General features: G+C 29.1%; 2 protein-coding genes across 2 annotated transcripts; both read left to right on the top strand.

Annotated features, from left to right (window-relative positions):
• The first annotated feature begins 7,623 nt into the window (after window positions 1–7,623).
• LOC149886969 (uncharacterized) lies at window positions 7,624–10,198 on the top strand. The gene is made up of 4 exons (XM_090090832.1): window positions 7,624–8,207; window positions 9,203–9,330; window positions 9,594–9,661; window positions 9,814–10,198. Exons 1-3 carry the CDS (start codon window positions 7,917–7,919, stop codon window positions 9,658–9,660), a joined length of 486 nt encoding a protein of 161 aa, XP_089946958.1. The 5' UTR covers window positions 7,624–7,916; the 3' UTR covers window position 9,661; window positions 9,814–10,198.
• Window positions 10,199–11,682: 1,484 nt separating this feature from the next.
• Window positions 11,683–14,317, top strand: LOC149886968 (uncharacterized). Its single transcript, XM_090090831.1, has 2 exons — window positions 11,683–11,798; window positions 12,527–14,317. Exon 2 carries the CDS (start codon window positions 12,567–12,569, stop codon window positions 13,056–13,058), a length of 492 nt encoding a protein of 163 aa, XP_089946957.1. The 5' UTR covers window positions 11,683–11,798; window positions 12,527–12,566; the 3' UTR covers window positions 13,059–14,317.
• The last annotated feature ends 3,308 nt before the right edge of the window (window positions 14,318–17,625 follow it).

The following is a 17,625-nucleotide window of genomic DNA, read 5'->3' as shown; positions in this document are numbered from 1 at the left end:
GCCTTTCTCCAAAATGATTATTGTGGAGGCAATGAAATACAAAATAGCAATGAAGAATGTGGTGCTAAAGCATTCACTAAAGATATTTATGCAGAAACAAAGCAAAAGTCAAATTTCAGACTTATTTTTTTTAAAAAAAATTTGTGTCTGATAATGGATAAAGGGTCTAATAACAAAAACATTATTTTCAAATATTTATACTACATATTATTTCAAAAGAATTACATTTTATATTTCAAAATAGTATTATATATGAAAAAAACAATTTCACTAAAAAATAAAGTGATAAATTAAAACATTCCAAAAACAATTTGGATCTGATATTGTTAGAATATAATAATCCTCACATAGAATAATTCTGTTGTGTTGCTTTTTTAAAACTTTGTGAAAATTTTAACTGTGAAAATTTTCACAAAGTTTTGTTTGTATTGTTGCTTTTTCTGGAGAGAGAGTTTTTTTTTATATCATCTATTTCTATTTGTTTTTGCATTAGTTCTTTATCAAGATCATGAATTTCATTATATTGCTTTTTTGTATTTTTTTTTTATTAAGAGATTTTTGTTTAACGTTAAACTTTGTTCTTTTTCATGTGTTAATGAGCAAGATGCTATCAATGGTTTTTAAAAGTTTTCTTTTCTGTTTCTATAAGTGGCCCAATAATTTCAGAAGACCTGTCTCCATATGTGATCTCTATTGACTTACATATGTAAATGGTATACTTACATATGTAAATGGTATATATATGTGTAGGTATATATATAAATGTATATATATATATATATATATATATATATATATATATATATATATATATATATATATATATATATATATATATATATATATACACACACATAGTATTATGTAGTATTAGTATTGAGAAAACTAATTTTGTTTAAAGTAATTTTCTCAGTATTTTTAAAAAAAAACCATTATTTTCATTAAAGTATTAGTAAAAAGATAAATAAAAATACATTAGTATAGTATCATCCCCAAAAAGCGTCAAAATAAGATTCTGCATTTTCTAGAACATTTGCATGTATTTTAATTCAAATGGAATCTGTTAAAATGGAGAAATCAAGAGAAATTGTCTTGATCACTTAAGTGGTACATATGACCAACCGTTGTTTACCAACAACTTAGGATTTGGAACTCAAAGTGCCAAGATGAATTTATTTTTCACTTGTTGAATTTATTTTTCACTTGTTGATGGAATCGTGAATTTGCTAGGAGTTCCTGCTTTTTCATCAGGAACTGGAAAGGATATCAGTTAGGCTGTATATGAATTGCTTCATTCTTGGAATGAACATTACTGGCATGTGCTTTGATACAACAGCTTTGGCTAACACTGGACACAAAGCAGGGGCAGCAACACTGATAGAAGAGCTGTTGGGGAGAAATTTACTCTGGCTGAGCTGTAGATACCACATGATGAAAGTCTTGCTCTCTGATGTCTTTATAATATGCTCTGGACCCTCATCTGGTACCGACATACCTAATATTTAAGAGATTTTAATAGACTTGGTCTACGCTTAATTATCAGATTAAAAAAGACGCAGCACAGCCTCTGATAACAGCACAGCTGAGATGAGACACTTTATCAAACAGCAATTGGAAATTTCACATTCCAGAGATGATTATCTTAAACGTTTACAGCTTTCAGCTCTCGCAGTTGGAATTGGCTTGAAGATAAGCTACGCTGCTAGTTTCAGTGATTTTTACTACCAAAGTTGTAAATGCATAAAAGTTTACACAATACACAAATTCCTAGGTGACAATCAGAAGACCAGGAGCCTTCCATAGAGCCCGCTGGATGGTTAAAGCCATTTATTCACTCAAGATGGAACTTCTTCTGAAAGGAAACAAAACTGCTATTGGGCTAATAGGTCAAGTCTATCAGTCGGTTGAATCGGTTTGTTGTATCTATGTATCTAGAGTCATGGTTTAAAGCATATGAAGACAAGCAAATCCAAGAAGCAGAACTGAAGATGATGCTTCCTCACTCCTAGTATTTGAGCCCAGAACTAGCATCACTATGTTTTTTCTCGCAGAAAATTGAAGCAGCCCAGAAAGCAACACTTGCCATCAGAGAGGAAACTCACTTGATCAAGACATTGCCAGCATACATCGAGGACTTACAGCTGTCGTCATTATTCTTTAGTACGCTAGACCTTGATGACAGCTTCCTGCATATCAGTCCTAATACTTGCCAGAAAAATCATCATATCTTGAAGCAGTCAAGGTTATTGCACACCTCTCATGTGTAAATAGTTGTGCAGAGCGAAGGGTTGCAATGATTGAGGAGTTTAATTCATTTTGAAAACAAAACAGAAACAGCTTCTATTGCAAGAACAGAAATTGTTTCTGTTTTAGAAGAATAGAACAGAAACAATTTCTGTTGCAAGTTGTTGAAAAACACAGAAAAGAACTTTGTTCTTCTAACCGCATTGATTTGTTTCACATGTAATATCATTGACTTTACTTTCATAAGTTTTCGTTTAAATATTTGTTTAAATTAAATGCTGTTACGATATAAATAATATGGCATTACATAATGATTATGCTATAAATTTAAGACATTTCAGAAAGAAAAAAAATTTTATTAGTGCAAAATGTCGTATTTGGTATTTTATAAAACTGGATGTCATTTTTGAGGGATCGGTTAAAGCTATGTGATTGGAAAAATATTTAGAAATAGAAGTCTTGTTAGATCATTTTGAGAAAGGGTATGCAATATGATTCTCAAACATTTTTTGGTTATTTTTTTTGGGTCATCCTAATGGGGAGCATTGGTACACAAAGTTTTTATATTAATATAGTAAGAAATTTCATCAAAAAAAAAGTGCGATATGAATGAATAATAAAAACACATTTTAAACCAACAAAATATTTTATAAAAATATCAAAAAAACGTAAACATGAAGAGGAAAAAACACATAAAAGTAATTATTTCACATTGTACATTGAATCGATGCTGGTAAAAGGAAAACTCTCCTAAACTACTTTTTTTAATTTCGATTAACTTTGCGATAGAGGTTTTTATTTAAAGAGTCTTTTCAATTTTTCCTCTTCAAATATTTTTTTCAGGAGTGTCTGAGTCTTCTAGACTTTCCTCTTTTTTATCCCTTGTTAGTAAGTTTATGCCCTGCAGCTTAGGGATACGGATAGAATATTTCCAGAGTTAACGAACCTTTTGATGTTCTTGGTAATGCTTTGTCATGCACACTAGATTGTAATGATTTACCTCTATCTGTTGTAACAGCTATTGCAGGAGGTTTTTCTCCAACCAATGTGTTTGGATCAGGGCTTGTTATATATGTAGAAAATATTTTTGCTTCATTTTGGCGGTTAAAATTTGCATTAACTCACAAATGAAGAAGCTTCAGAGGCAAGCAACAAGAATTTAAGAAGCATTAGATTGAACCATACAAGAAAAATGTTCCTAAATGATGGAATGAGTAATTTATTTTTTAGATTGCTTGATGTAAATGACCCTCTTATACAGGAAACATCAGCCATAAAGAGAAAAAGAAACCAGAGAAAGACTTGACTTTCCCCTGAAATTCTTGAACTTCTGAAAAAACCAGAAGTGCCTCAGAGAGACACTGAAAGTGAAATTGAAAGTGATGGGGAAAACTCCAGCTAAAACAAATTTTATTTTTTTCGAGGCTTAATATCAAACTCTCAAATTATCTATAAAGGTACTCGCAAGTTTAATAATTTTGTTCAAAGAACTAGTTAAAACAAAATGTGATGTGTTTAATAATGGACCTAATATCAACCAAAGTGTGATAATGAAAGAAATTATCTCAATTTACTTTTGCAATATTAGAGTTTTGTTAAATTCTTGAACAAATAATGTTTTGTGTGAAAATAAATCAATTTTTTTTTTAACAATTCATTTGGCATATTTGAGTTGATTAAATAACGAGTAAAAGGAAAAATTCGTTTTTTTTTTTAATGTTTTTGACTTGCGTGGCATCAAGCTTTTTTAAGACAAGTATTTTATAAAATTAATTTAAAGCAACGGTTTCGAACAAGAAAAAAAAAATTCAAAACTATTCCAACTATTTTCAATCCTAAAAAATTTAATGAAGCAAACACTTTATTTGCTGATGAAGATTATGACAGACTTCAAGTGTGTTGTGTAAAGTAAAAGTTTTGTTTCATTGATAAATTTTCAAAAAAAATACTAATAACAATTAAATTATCAAAAACAATTTTCATTTATAAGTTTTTTATGTAATAGGCATACAAATCTTTTTTTTAGTTTTTACTTTGATTTAGGAAACTGAGAGGAATGGAAAAATTACTTTTAATTAAAATTTTTCAATGGAGTGCAAAGGTCACATTATTGAACCTAGTCATTGTTTTAAACAAATCTCGGGTTGACATTTGAAGTATTTGCTAACCAATTTAAATCTGTTCATCACAACTTGTTAAAAACTCTGAGTAGATTCTTAACTACTGAGTCAATATCAAATCCACGGCAGTTTTAAATTGATACTTTTTGGAACTTTATTCTGAGCATGCGCAGTCAACAAGTGCAAAACATGAAAAAAAAAGTCTAGTTTTTTGAGTAGGTACAAACGGCGGGGCGGATCATTTAAACGTTACTAAAGCGAGTTATATTTCATTAAAAAAAACGATTCAGATATAGTTTAAATTCACTAACGATATAATATTTAGAAGGAATTTGCATATTACAATTTTATTAAACGACAAAAAAAAGTATATAAGTTTATAATATCTTATAAATTTTATGAACTCAAAAAACAACGTGATCCGCCAATTTGTATCAAGTGATCCGCCTAATATTTTGATTATTTGAATCAAACTCCTTTAATTTTAACGATTGTTTTACAAAAAAACAACGTGATCCGCCAAATTATATCAAGAGATCCGCCAAACTTTATGAAGTGATACGCCTAATATTTTGATTGCTTAAGTCTAACTCTATAAGTTTTAATGATAGTTCTACCAAAAAACAAAGTGATCCGCCAATTTATATTAAGTGATTCGCCTAATATTTTGATTGTTTAAATGAAACTCTGTAAAGTTTAATGATTGTTCTACAAAAAAAAAACGTGATCTGCCGATTTATATCAGGTGATCCGCCTACTGTTGTCATCGGCCAGAGTGAATGTTTAATGCTTAAAAACAAAATCTTACTTGAAATTCTTTTATTCAACTGCTTATTAAACTGCTTATTCATCAAAATACCCTTCTTATCACAAAATTCTTTCTCTTCTTAAAAATCCTCTTTAAATCTCTTAAAAATTCTTTTCTCTTAAAATCCTCTTTAAATCTCTTCTTCTAACAAAAACTCCAACTTCCTAGATTCTTACTTTTTTTTGAGCTTTTATAGATTTTGCTTGTTTTCCTGTTGCGATATCTTTTCATTTATTTATATGGCAGGTTGATGAGTCTTCATGTTTACGTCTTTTCTCAGTTGTTGTTTTTAACTTAATTCTTTTTGCTTTATCATTTATTGATGTGAAGAGTGGACGAGTCATCTTGTATGTGTCTTTTCTGATCGTTGTTTTTAACTTTTCTTATTATCGCTTTATCATTTACGAGTCTTCGCGTTTACATCTTTTCTCAGTTGTATTTAACTTTTCTTCTAACGCTTTATCACTTATTTATGTGAAGAGTTGGTGAAACTCTGTAAAGTTTAATGATTGTTCAACAAAAAAAAAAAACGTGATCCGCCGATTTATATCAGGTGATCCGCCTACTGTTGTCATCGGCCAGAATGAATGTTTATTGCTTAAAAACAAAATGTTACTTGACAGTGTAAAAAAAACTCAAAGCAAAGTTTGGAATGAAAAAGAGAGGGGGCTACACAACATGAATTTTAATTAAATATATTATTAAAAGATTTTATTTAAAGTAGGTTTTATTTAGTAGTAAACTTACGTAAAACTTTTAAAAGAAAAACAAAAACCATTATCAAAATGCAAGATATATTTACCATGAGGAACTAAAACTGCAAGGTTGTGATTACCGATGTAATGGATAACAACAAGATCTGTCCGACTTAGATCACAGATACTTTTAAACAGCATGTATAAAAAAGGTCATTTAAAATCTACAGATTATTTTCTATAGCATGTCTTACACTGACATAATATAAAATAGACACAAGCATGTAAGTTTGCTATGGAGCCATTTTACAATAAAAAATAAATCTTCAAATAAATTATAATAGGAAAGACAATTTTTAGCTTCAAAAAAATGTTGCATATTAAATGACATCTTGAAAATATTCAATATAATATTAAATGACATTTAGAAGTCCTTTCATATTTATTAATAAGATATCTTGCTTTACTATAGCATAGCCTTAAGTAAAGGATAAAATATGCCTAAGTAATGTTAGATTTTACTTTAAACATATTAAAAGATACAAAGCTATATACAGTCTTGTAGACTACATGTAGGCTACAGTCTGCATTGTAGATTACAGGTATAACTTCTTTAAATGTGTTTAAAGTCTAACTTTACTTTAGGCATCGTAATTGATTTTTACTAGTTTAATCCAAAAACTATGCTATTTACTACATTATACTATTTTAGTATACAAATATATTTAAAAAATACAAATGCTATACAAGTGCACTGAAATATTGCTGCCTAACCTTTTCCATGATTCACTTGTATGACATAAACTTCGCCTGCCTTAGGATTGTTGAATGTAGTTGTTCTATCTTCATTATTGCTCTTGGCGATAAGATTTGCAATAACCTCTATTTTAAGGTGCTTTATGCAACCTATCAAAACTGGCACAGCCATTTATTAAAAAGTCATCATAAAAAAATTTAGCAATATGTTTGTTCAGGTTAAATTCGTTTGCAGAAATTTAACTATTAAAAGTGCCGTGTTACTTGAATGATCCGCTCCGCAGATCCGCCCCGCCCCGCCGTTTGTACCTACTCTAGTTTTTTCCATTACGTTTCTCTGAAGCTCAACCATTCTAATTGGATTTTTCTATGTTTGATATTTCAAATTTCTTCTAAACCGTAGCGATTTGTTTCAGAGATGACAGATGCAACCTTGTATTATAAGTTTTATCGTTGTAATCAAGATTTTCAACAAAAGTTTTTAAATCAAAAGTTAAAATATTTTTCTTGAAATGTTCAGTTTTTTAATCAGCTATAGTATAATGAAACAAATTTTCTGAAGCTGAAAGTAAACTCTTTGTTTTCTTCATTTTATTGTCCTTTTTTTAGAGTTAATTCTAAAGACCAGTTGTTTTTTTTTTTGCACTTTTTTTATTCATCTTACATAACTGCCATATTTAGATATTTTGTAAACATGGACCATTCAACCAAGTTAAATATTTTTTATCGAATATGTGGAGAAGCTATAATAAAAGACTCAGTTGATATGAATAAATATTCTGAAAATGTATTGACAATAACAAGGTTCATCCACAAAAAATGTGTAGGAGATGCTAAACCATATTGAGGAACATTAAAAAAAGGTTCTAGCACCAGTGTTAAAGCAATCAACTGGTCATTACCATGCACAGAGAAATGTTTTTGTTTTCCAAAATTTCAGGGAGGAAAATTAAAAAATGAAAACCTGGTTGACCATGTGTCGTAGGACAAAATCAAAAGAGATGGACCAGGTTAATCTTAAATAGCTTATTTGGTAATATACCAAAACCAATTTTGTGTTTAAATGCAATAGATATTGATCCTGTTTCAAATCCATATTTAAAATTATGTATATGCAAGTTATGCAACAACATCATGTATAAGCAACTAATACTAAAAGAGTGTCAACATTCGTTTTGCTAAGTGTGTTTGTTTTAGGAGATTAAAGGAAAGTTGGAAACAGAAGCAAAATGCTTTATTTGTGAACAACATGTTCTGTTAAATACAGTTTTAAATTCTGTTAATGTGATACAAATGATAGAGCACATTCTTTTAGGTTGCAATAAGAAATGCAAATTAAAATATACAGTTAAAAAAATGAGCTTAAAAAATTACATGAAGAAAATTGTATTCGTGATAAATTATTGCAGACTCAGATATGTAAAAAAAATAAATGGAGTTGATACAACTCTTGCTGATGTATTTTTATTAAAAGAAAATGATGCTTTATCACAGATTGTAAAAGATGCTGCATTACATGTTATAAATCAAAAAGTAGTTAACTCTGAATCAAACTATTTTGCCTTTCCTGCCAGAGGACCAAGGGTAGGTGCATTTTAAGTATTACTGCATAGGGTAGACTGGGGTACGTTGGCCTGCTTTTTTTTCTTTGATTTCTAACTTTTTTGCATTTCGTGTCTTATTTTGTTTCTTTATGGGAGAAGGTTGCTAAAACTATGTAAAATAAAAAAATCTTTTATTAAAAGCTTAAGTAAACTTGTGAAAATTTTTAAAATGCTTTAAGTTGATGTTCCTTGGGTCAATGTGCCCCTTACTTGGGGTAAGTTGGCCCATGGGTTGGGGCAGATCAGCCCTCAAAATTTACTTACTGTTATTACATTCTTACATAAATTTGCATATTCCCTACATAGTATGAGATTCTAATAAATTTGTTAAATACCTAATTGATTCATTAGGCTTAATCTTATCAAATGTTTTGAAACTGGCTAAAAAGTCTCAATCAGATTAGCGTTTTAATAAAAACATTCTATCACTGACTTTTTTTTCCATCACAAACAATTTAATATGAATTTAAAAATATGCATGCGTAAACGGGGTACTTTAGCCCACATGGCCAACGTGCCTCATTTGTACTGGGTCAACCTGTCCCATTGCCATGTTTAGAGTAAAAATTACTTTTTTCTTAACCCATCAACAGATACTGTGTAACATTGTATATTAAAATAATCCTCAGACTGTAAACTTCAAACAAGATACTTACCTATAACACTACTGTCGAAGACTAGTGAACACAAACACATCAAGCAAATTATTCAAAATATACTTCAGCTTATCCAAAATTGATAAAAAGATACAACACTGGCAACTGTGCTCAGATATCAGTGATACTTCTGAGGAATGAGGGGAGGAATGCTGTTGACCTTCCCCTTGATTCCTAGGGCGCCGAAGCGCATAGTCATAGAACAAACTTAAAAGGGCCAACCTGCCCCTAGGGCCAATGTGCCCCGGTCTACCCTATATAGTTTTTGTTTAATTTTTAGTTTGTATAATTGTATACATGTATATTTTTTTTTATAGAGCTGTTTGTATTAGAAGAACTACGATCCAAAACATTTGAAAAATCTCATGGATCACTCGTGAATAAACTTGATCAAGTTCTATGTGGTCAAAATGTTTTTTGGGGAACCATGTTCATAAAATGTTGCAGGTTTTTTCATCTATATTTCTACATACATGTAAACATGAGTTGTATAAATATCTTCTCAAATACATAAGGTCATAAATAAATAAAGCTTTTTAAATGCTAATTTTGTAAATGTGCCCTAAAATTATCTTTATTCATTAGCTAAACAGTGTCCTAGATCTTTTCAATTCAATACCAAAGATAGTAAGCAATCTTGGATTTATTGATATAGATGTTCATAATGACGCAGAGGTCTTGAGTGAGAAATTTGTTGTTTTGTTCTGCAGATATGCAACATGCTACAACTTTATGAATTCAAGTGAAATCATTAATAAGAATCCATTATCAGAATAAGGTGAAATTACATTTTTCAAAAATATATTGTCTTGTATTATAGTACTCTCGTTAAAATTAATTCTCATTTAAATTACTCTTGTAAGGGTTATTGTAGCTATTCTTTTCTTTGTTTTCTACGTTCTTTAATTTGTTTACTTTTTTTGGTATTAGAAAGAGCCATTGAAGAATTAATGAGTTACTTTTGTAAAACATGGCCTAATGAGTCCATTACGCCAAAAATGCATTTGTTGGAAAATCATTGTGTTGATTTTATAAGAAATTGGGGTTTGGGTCTCAATATTAATGGAGAGCAAGGTTTAGAAAGCATGCATGCTGAATTTAATAGTATGAACAGCACCTTTTGCCATATGAAAGGAGCATAGCGACTAAAAAGTATTTTTTCTGAATATTACATCAAAAACTTCCCACAAGCTTTGAAAATTAAACCAACCATTAAAGAAAGAAAAGCTTTGTGAAGTTTTTCAGATGAATTGTATAAACAAAATGTAAAATAACAACTTAATTTCAATGTTTTTTGTAAGAAATTTTAATTATAGGGGAGACTTGTACTGAATGGACCACAAAATAAGACTTTTTTATAAATTCGATTAATATTTATTTTGTGAATAACTATGGTGGGTTTTTTAGTTCAGAAGACAAGATTCATATCTTAACTAACTATCCTTGAAAGGTGTAAACCATTGAGCAATTGAAATATTGTTAAAAAATGCGATAAACATGACCTGTACTAAATTGTTTAATGGTCCATTCAGTACAGTTGATTGTACTGAATGGACCAGCAGTAAACTCGTAATAAATAAAATGTTGAATTATGCAAAGCAATGAGGGTATATTGATGTTCCAATATTGAATGATAATATTGTTATCCTAGTGAAAATTAACCTATAATGAATCATGATAAACCATGAGCTTTATAGTTTTTTATGCCCAAGATTTTTTTTTTTTTTTAGTATATTTTATTAGTCACACTTTCACAACTTGTTTATATTAAAAAGACACGATTATTTTGTTTTAGTAAGTAACAAACTGAAACGCAATAAATGCTCTAATCTGAAAATGGTTCAGTCCATGCAGTACAATCAATGGTGGTTCATTCAGTACACATATCAATATCCACATGTTACCCAAACAATTACAACAATCTGTTCCCTAGATAACTTTCCTTCTACTTTTATCTGAAGTCCAAAATATATATCTATAATATTATTAATATTAAGATTTAACTTCTTCTTGAAAAAACTTTGTAAATTGAAAACTCAGAAAAGTTAAAAAATTACATTTGCCTTGAAAAAACAGAAAACTTCCATAACTACTGCTTTTCTTCGAATAAATTTAACTCAGACATACTGAAGAGACATTGTGTAAAGGTGAATTATTTGTGACGACAAAAATACATCTAAATGGTCTCTAAGTTCTTTTTTTTGAAAAGGTCCATTCAGTACAAGGTCCATTCAGTACAAGTCTCCCCTATATATTACATATTGTATATTTCCAAATAAAATAAATAATAGTTTACATTTTGAATTTCAATTGTTGGTATTAGAACTGCAAAGAATACTTTATTTTATTGATTCAGTATATTTTAGTTTTTATTCTTTACGTTTTACATCTTGACCTATAACAAAATGGAAATTTTAGGGAAAAAACGTATTTTTTTTTTAACAAAAAAATTCTAAAAATACATATAAAAAAAAAAAACTTTTCTTTAAAATTTGACAAACTCTTTAAATAAATTTACTCGTTCTCTTAAACATTCCAGATTTTCTCAAAAAATTTATTAAACTACTTATTTATGAAAAATTACTGACTTCCTTAAACTTCATTCGAAAAAAATAGAAAAAGTTCTAGATCTTGTAAAAGTTTGACAAATTATTTTGTTTGATATTTTTCTATCTTGAAAGCTAGTAATAGTAAACACTTGTTAAAAGAAAAAAAATTTAACATGTCATTGTTATAAAAAAATATATTAAATTAAGTTATTAGAGTAAGGCTTTCCAAAGTTTTTTTGCGTTTTGCACGCTTTATTAAAAATCTAACCGAAAAAATATTTTTTAGTGCGCATGCCCACAATAAAGTTCCATTACGAAACTGCCGTGAATCATGGAGAGTAGGGTTTCTCAAACGGGATCCAGGAGGTAAGAAACCATCTCGTTATCCCGGGGTTTCAATAAAATTTCCCGGGAATCCCGGGAATTTTTTAACATATTTTAAACATTTATAAAGATATTATAAATATTACTACTCAAAGTTTGAGTACTAATTACTTCCTTTTCCCTTTTGTAAATTTCCATAAAAATTAGGAAGATATATTATAGAGGGCAATTAAATCACCAATATTTTACAGTTTTGGTTTGTGTCTAAGGTAGATAAAATGTTATTATTGAATTTGATTTATAAATAGATTTGATTTACTTATTTAAATTTTATATGTTGCAACTTACAGCATATAAAACTTACAAAAACAAACCAAAGCAATTTATAAGTCAAATTCAATAATAATATTTTATCCATCTTAGACACAAACCAAAACTGCAAAAAATTACAATGAATAAAGGAGAGTCCCTGATATGTTCAAATAAAATAACTACGGACAAGCTACAAATACTTGTACGTGCAAAAAAAGTAATTAGTTACGTATAAAAGTTGGAAGTTAGAAAGTAAAGTAATTAGTTACGTTAAGAAAGTAGTTTGTATGTAAAAAGTGAAATATGTGAAAAACCAAGTAAGTGAAGTTTAAAATATATGTTTAGTAATTACAGCTAATTTAAAATAATTTATCTGCAATCAGCACACTATTTTGGGATTTTTATTGTAGGTAATATTGTTTTATATTTTAGTATATTTTTATCTATTTAATTAATAGGATAATAAATATACCGCATCATGTCAAGTGGATCTAAGGCATGGCAAAATTTTACCGAAAAAAAAATACGGAATCTGCCACTTGTAATATATGTAAAACAACAACAATGTTTAAAGGATTTTCCACAAGTGGTCTTCTTCGTCATTTAAAAAATCTTCACAAGGAAGTCGAAATTGAAATAACGAAAAAAAGGCCAAATGAAGAAACAAATTTTGAAGTTAGAAATGCTCAACCTAAAATTACGTCATTTATAAGAAAGGAATCTATAGAAGAAGTTGTTTCAAAATTGGCGGCTGTAGATGGGTTTTCTATTAATGCTATTGCAAAATCTGAATTTATAAGAAAATCTTTATCTTATAAAGGAATGATATTGCCAAAAAACCCTTCACACGTAATGAATTTGGTAAAAAGTCAATACCACCTAGCAAAACAAGGAGTGCTTAAGGAAATCACTATGCAAATTCAAGGTGGCTCAAGATTCTCTATTTCGATGGACGAATACACATCTTTAAAAAATTGTCCATCGAAATAGAAAAACTAGGCTTTGGAACTTGGGCATGATTCGAATAGTTGGGTCGCTTCCAGCTGAAAAAATTATTAATATGGTTGAAAATAAGTTATCCGAATTTAATATCTACAAAGAAGCATATAATTTCTAGGGTAACTAACGGTGCATCAGTTATGAAAAAATATGGAAGATTAGGCGGGATGGAACATCAACTTTATTATGCACATGGGCTACATTTAGCAGTTTGTGATGTTCTCTACAAAATATCAGTGATTTCAAGTTCATCGGGCAGTCAGAATTCTGATGAAAATAACAGTGAAGATGACAAGTCTGAAGAAATCGATTTTACAACTTCAGTGGATTTACAGTCAAGCCCAAACAACGATTTATTCAATTTAGGAGACGTTGAGATCACTGACGAATTATTAGGCCACATAAGTATTGCACAAACAGTTCAAAAGGTCCGGAAAATTGTACGAATGTTTTGTAAATCACCACTCAAAAACGAAATTTTACAAAAATAAGTAAAAACTACATACAATAAAGAACTCAAGTTAATACTGGATGTAAAGACAAGGTGGAATTGCCTTCTTGTAATGTTTGAGCGATTGCATTAAAAACATGTATATTAAAAGCATTGATAGATTTTAAACACAACAATAATAAAAATATTTCGGAAGATGAGTATTTAGTAGTGCAGACTGTAGTAACAGCGTTACAACCAATTAAATTGGGAATTGAAAGACTAGGCCGACACAACGCATCCCTACTTGATGCAGAGGGTGTATTAGTGTTTATATTAGATGTTTTGCGCAAATATAAAGATTGTTTTTCGGCTAAAATTCTGCATTATGTGCAACAGAGAGTTGTTGAAAGACAAAGTAAAAATTTAGTTAGCTTGCTAAAATATTTAAATAATCCATCAAATTATAAAAACGAATCGGACATAGATTCTGTATTATTATTGCCTTCGAAATCAGTCCTTCAAGCTACGGCTAAAAAAATATTTTCGAAGCTATTTGTTGAGAATATTGATGGTGGTGGAAATTCCGCTGAAATTGAGGAATTAGAATGCAGTAATGATGGGACTGAAATTTGAAGACAACATCTGAATTAACACTTCATCAAAAATTGGATGCTGCCATTACGAACGTTATTCGAATTGAGAGTCCAGAAGATGTATTATATGACGTTAAAAATATTACAAATGAAATGGATATTTTTGATGTAACGAAAAAGCGTGCAAATAATTTAGAAAAATTATATAATGCTCTATTAACTATCCCAACAGCATCAATCGATTCAGAAAGAGCATTTTCGGCGGCAGGTCTTTTTGTTACGAAAATTCTGTCATCGTTAAGTGATAGTGCTATTGACAATTTATGTTTTTTTAAAAGTTATTTTAAAAATTAATCTATATAAAAAATGTTATTGAAGTTTATATTTGTTTTGTTTTAAGAGTCTTAGTTTCTAAGAATAATTTTATATTTATTTCCTTGTTAAAAATAATAGTGTTAAAAAGGCGTTTTCTTTTGTATTTGTTTGAATTTACACATTTCCCTCACCCAATTGGATAAATTCTTGCTTGTTAACTAATCCCGGGATTTCCCAGGTTCCCGGGAAATTAATCATTTTTGTCCCGGAATCCCGGGAATTAGATTTTTACGGGAAATGAGAAGCCTAATGGAGAGCTTCTGAGAAGAGCAGAATTAGAATACTCAAGCAATAGAGTATAGATGACATTAATATATCAATAATAAGCTTGACTCTTACATGTAAAAATTTACATGTATTTTCTACATTACAATATATTCTAGCATTATATTATGTCTTGCAAATTATTTTTTCTGCATTATGTTATATTTAAATATGCATGCTTTTTGTTTATGTCTTTAAAAGTTGGTTTTCTCATTTGGGTGTACGCAAAAATAATTTATTCATAATTGAGTCTGTTTATTAGTCCTTAACAACATGCAATTGAAACTTTTTGAAGAATTGAATTTTCAACCTAAACGTACTACTGATTAGTGTTGCGGTTTGTTTGCAACGCTCCCATACCTTGAGAAACAGTTTTTAAAGCAATTTTTCGCGTTGAATAACCTACTTCGCGTAATGCCCTAATGACTGGTCATGTTTCTACACTTAGTTTTGCCCTTTGATGCTTTTTTTTTATATCAAAACATAAAAAATGTATTTTTTTCGAATTTCAAAAATTCAGATGACAATAGTTAATTTAGCTGATAATTTTTTTCTAATAGTTAAAATGTTTATTATCATTCATATGACAAAATGAAAAACATAAAAAAAAACATTTAAAATATGTTTTGGGCGAGTTCTTGCAGCACAAAGACACTATGAAACAATACATCTCATTAAAACAAGCAAATAAACTTCAAACAGCCTCCTTGGCATCGATTAGGATATGTTTCAACTTATTGTTCGTAGAATGCACTTGATCGATAAAATCTACTGATATGTAGAATTTAACAAAAAAAAAAAAAAAAAGCGCAACTGAACTCTAACTTTTGATCGGTAATGTATATGTGTATATAACCGCAGTGTTCATCTTAAACAGTTGGTTTTATAATTCTCAATACTTTCTAAAGATATTTAAGGAAAATATTAAAAATTATAACAAGTATCTTTAAAGATAAAAAGAAAGCATCTCAAATATTAACAAGCATCTTTCTGCTTATTAATATAAAAAAAGCACATACATTTTTTTTTTGTTAAAAAGCAAAAAGAGAACACAACTATAAAATGGAAATTCTGTTTTTAAATTACAGACACCACTTTTTGATAAACTTTAATACCTCAGAGTTTGTGTAATCTTTTAGGGTAGAATTTTACCATTGAATACTATTAAATATATCGATTTTGTGAATGGCGACAAGTTTTGGACTTAAATAGGTTATATAATGAAAAATTCAGAAACCTCTGAGTTGTGTGAACTCACAGTGCTCAGCTAATAGTTTATGCAATATTCTTGTTTTTAATATCATTTGATAGTTTATTTAGAATCAACTAATATTTTATGCTGAATTCTATTTTTAGTATCTAGCCATAAAAATCAAGTGTGAAATCATTGATAAGTATGTTGACAATATTGCTACTTACAGCAAAATTGTGTTAGTAACCTTCTAGCATATAGTATTTGGTAGTTAAGAATAAATTGGTACATAAAGTAAAGTGTCTTTTAAACCACTTTCTTATCCAGCTTTCATTTGAATGATTGAAGTGTATTTTATAAGTTAGTTTTCCTAAAAATTATTAGTTTAAATTTTTCTCACGATCGTTTATCTATTTTTTAAACACATACCGTGGTGTGACATAACAGTTCTAAACTTTAAGAAAATCCTAATGTAAGAACTTTTTTTTATATATAACAATAAAAATTTCGGGAAAATTATTTTTTTGCTATTTCAACTAAATAGTTATTTAATTAAAATAACTAAATTATTTTTCAAAAAATTTTTTTTGTATATACAAAATTTTCATTTTTTAAATTACGACTTTCTTAAAGCTTGTTAGATTACACCACGGTACAAAATTTTCAGCTTCGAATATTCTCACGAAAGAATGCAGAATACGCAAACGAATTATTACTACAAGATCAATCGGGTAAATCATATCCAACCCAACTGATTTTGCCAACATTCTTTTTTTGCTAATTGAACATTTAAAATAGAGACTGGCCAACCGTCCTATGTGATCATTTTATTCGTTAATATCGATTATTTCGATTAATGATCAAAAAAAAAACCAAACGATTAAAAAGTTAATTAGAGCGAGTTTTCTATAAACGATCGCGCGACAAGAGAGCGTCTAAATGATTAAAACGATTAATATTCATGAAATTTGATTTTTAATCGATTTGATTTTTTTAATTAAGGTAGCTGCAATAACTCGATTAAATTATTGTTCAGTTTACTTTTGAGGATGTCCCTGGTGAGAGTTTAGATGATATTTCAGACTCTGAACCTTCTTCTGCCACAAATTCTGACTCAACCAATCCTTAAAGAAGTTCAGATTTAAATAAACTTGAAGATAATCCTTTGGCAGGGCAGCCAACACGACAGACTTCAAAAAAGAGGAAAAATTCCTAAATCATCTGAAGCCTTGCCTTTTAAACAAACCAACAAAAATAGCTAAACTAACTGAGAGACTTTTTGTTTGCCATCTTTTAATGTGTTCGTGATTTTTATACAACAAATGTTAAAACAAAATGTGTTTCATCGTGTTTTTCATTTTGTGTTTTTCTCTTAAAATAAAAAAAATATTTTATCGAGTTGTTTATGAACAAGGAGTATTAGAAATTTAAAAAATCTAACTAGATTTAAAATGAATAAAATGACTAATTGTTAGACAATTTGATTAAAATGATTAATAGTTTACTCGAAACTGATTAAAACGGTCACACAACTTTAATCGAATTAATCATTAATTTTTTAATTTGGTTGGTCATTAATCGATAATCGAAAATCGCGGTTGTCCGCTCTCTAATTTAAAATGTAATTCCTAATGTGGAGGCAAAGTTCGTATATTGAAAAGTCTAGGTAGATTTCAGAGCCAACAGACTCTAAGTTTTAGA

This window comes from Hydra viridissima, unplaced genomic scaffold (assembly GCF_058129835.1).
Source record: "Hydra viridissima isolate aposymbiotic clone 2 unplaced genomic scaffold, HvirCarnegie_v1 scaffold_6, whole genome shotgun sequence".
NCBI classification, from domain to species: domain Eukaryota; kingdom Metazoa; phylum Cnidaria; class Hydrozoa; order Anthoathecata; family Hydridae; genus Hydra; species Hydra viridissima.
This window is presented reverse-complemented; position numbering and strand designations above follow the sequence as displayed.

Coding starts and splice junctions, on each gene's coding strand:
- LOC149886969 (XM_090090832.1), top strand. CDS start 7,917: ATGATAGAGCACATTCTTTTAGGTTGCAATAAGAAATGCAAATTAAAA. Junction 8,208..9,202: donor TTCCTGCCAGAGGACCAAGG/GTAGGTGCATTT, acceptor TTTTTTATAGAG/CTGTTTGTATTAGAAGAACT. Junction 9,331..9,593: donor ATGTTCATAAAATGTTGCAG/GTTTTTTCATCT, acceptor TTTGTTCTGCAG/ATATGCAACATGCTACAACT.
- LOC149886968 (XM_090090831.1), top strand. CDS start 12,567: ATGGCAAAATTTTACCGAAAAAAAAATACGGAATCTGCCACTTGTAAT.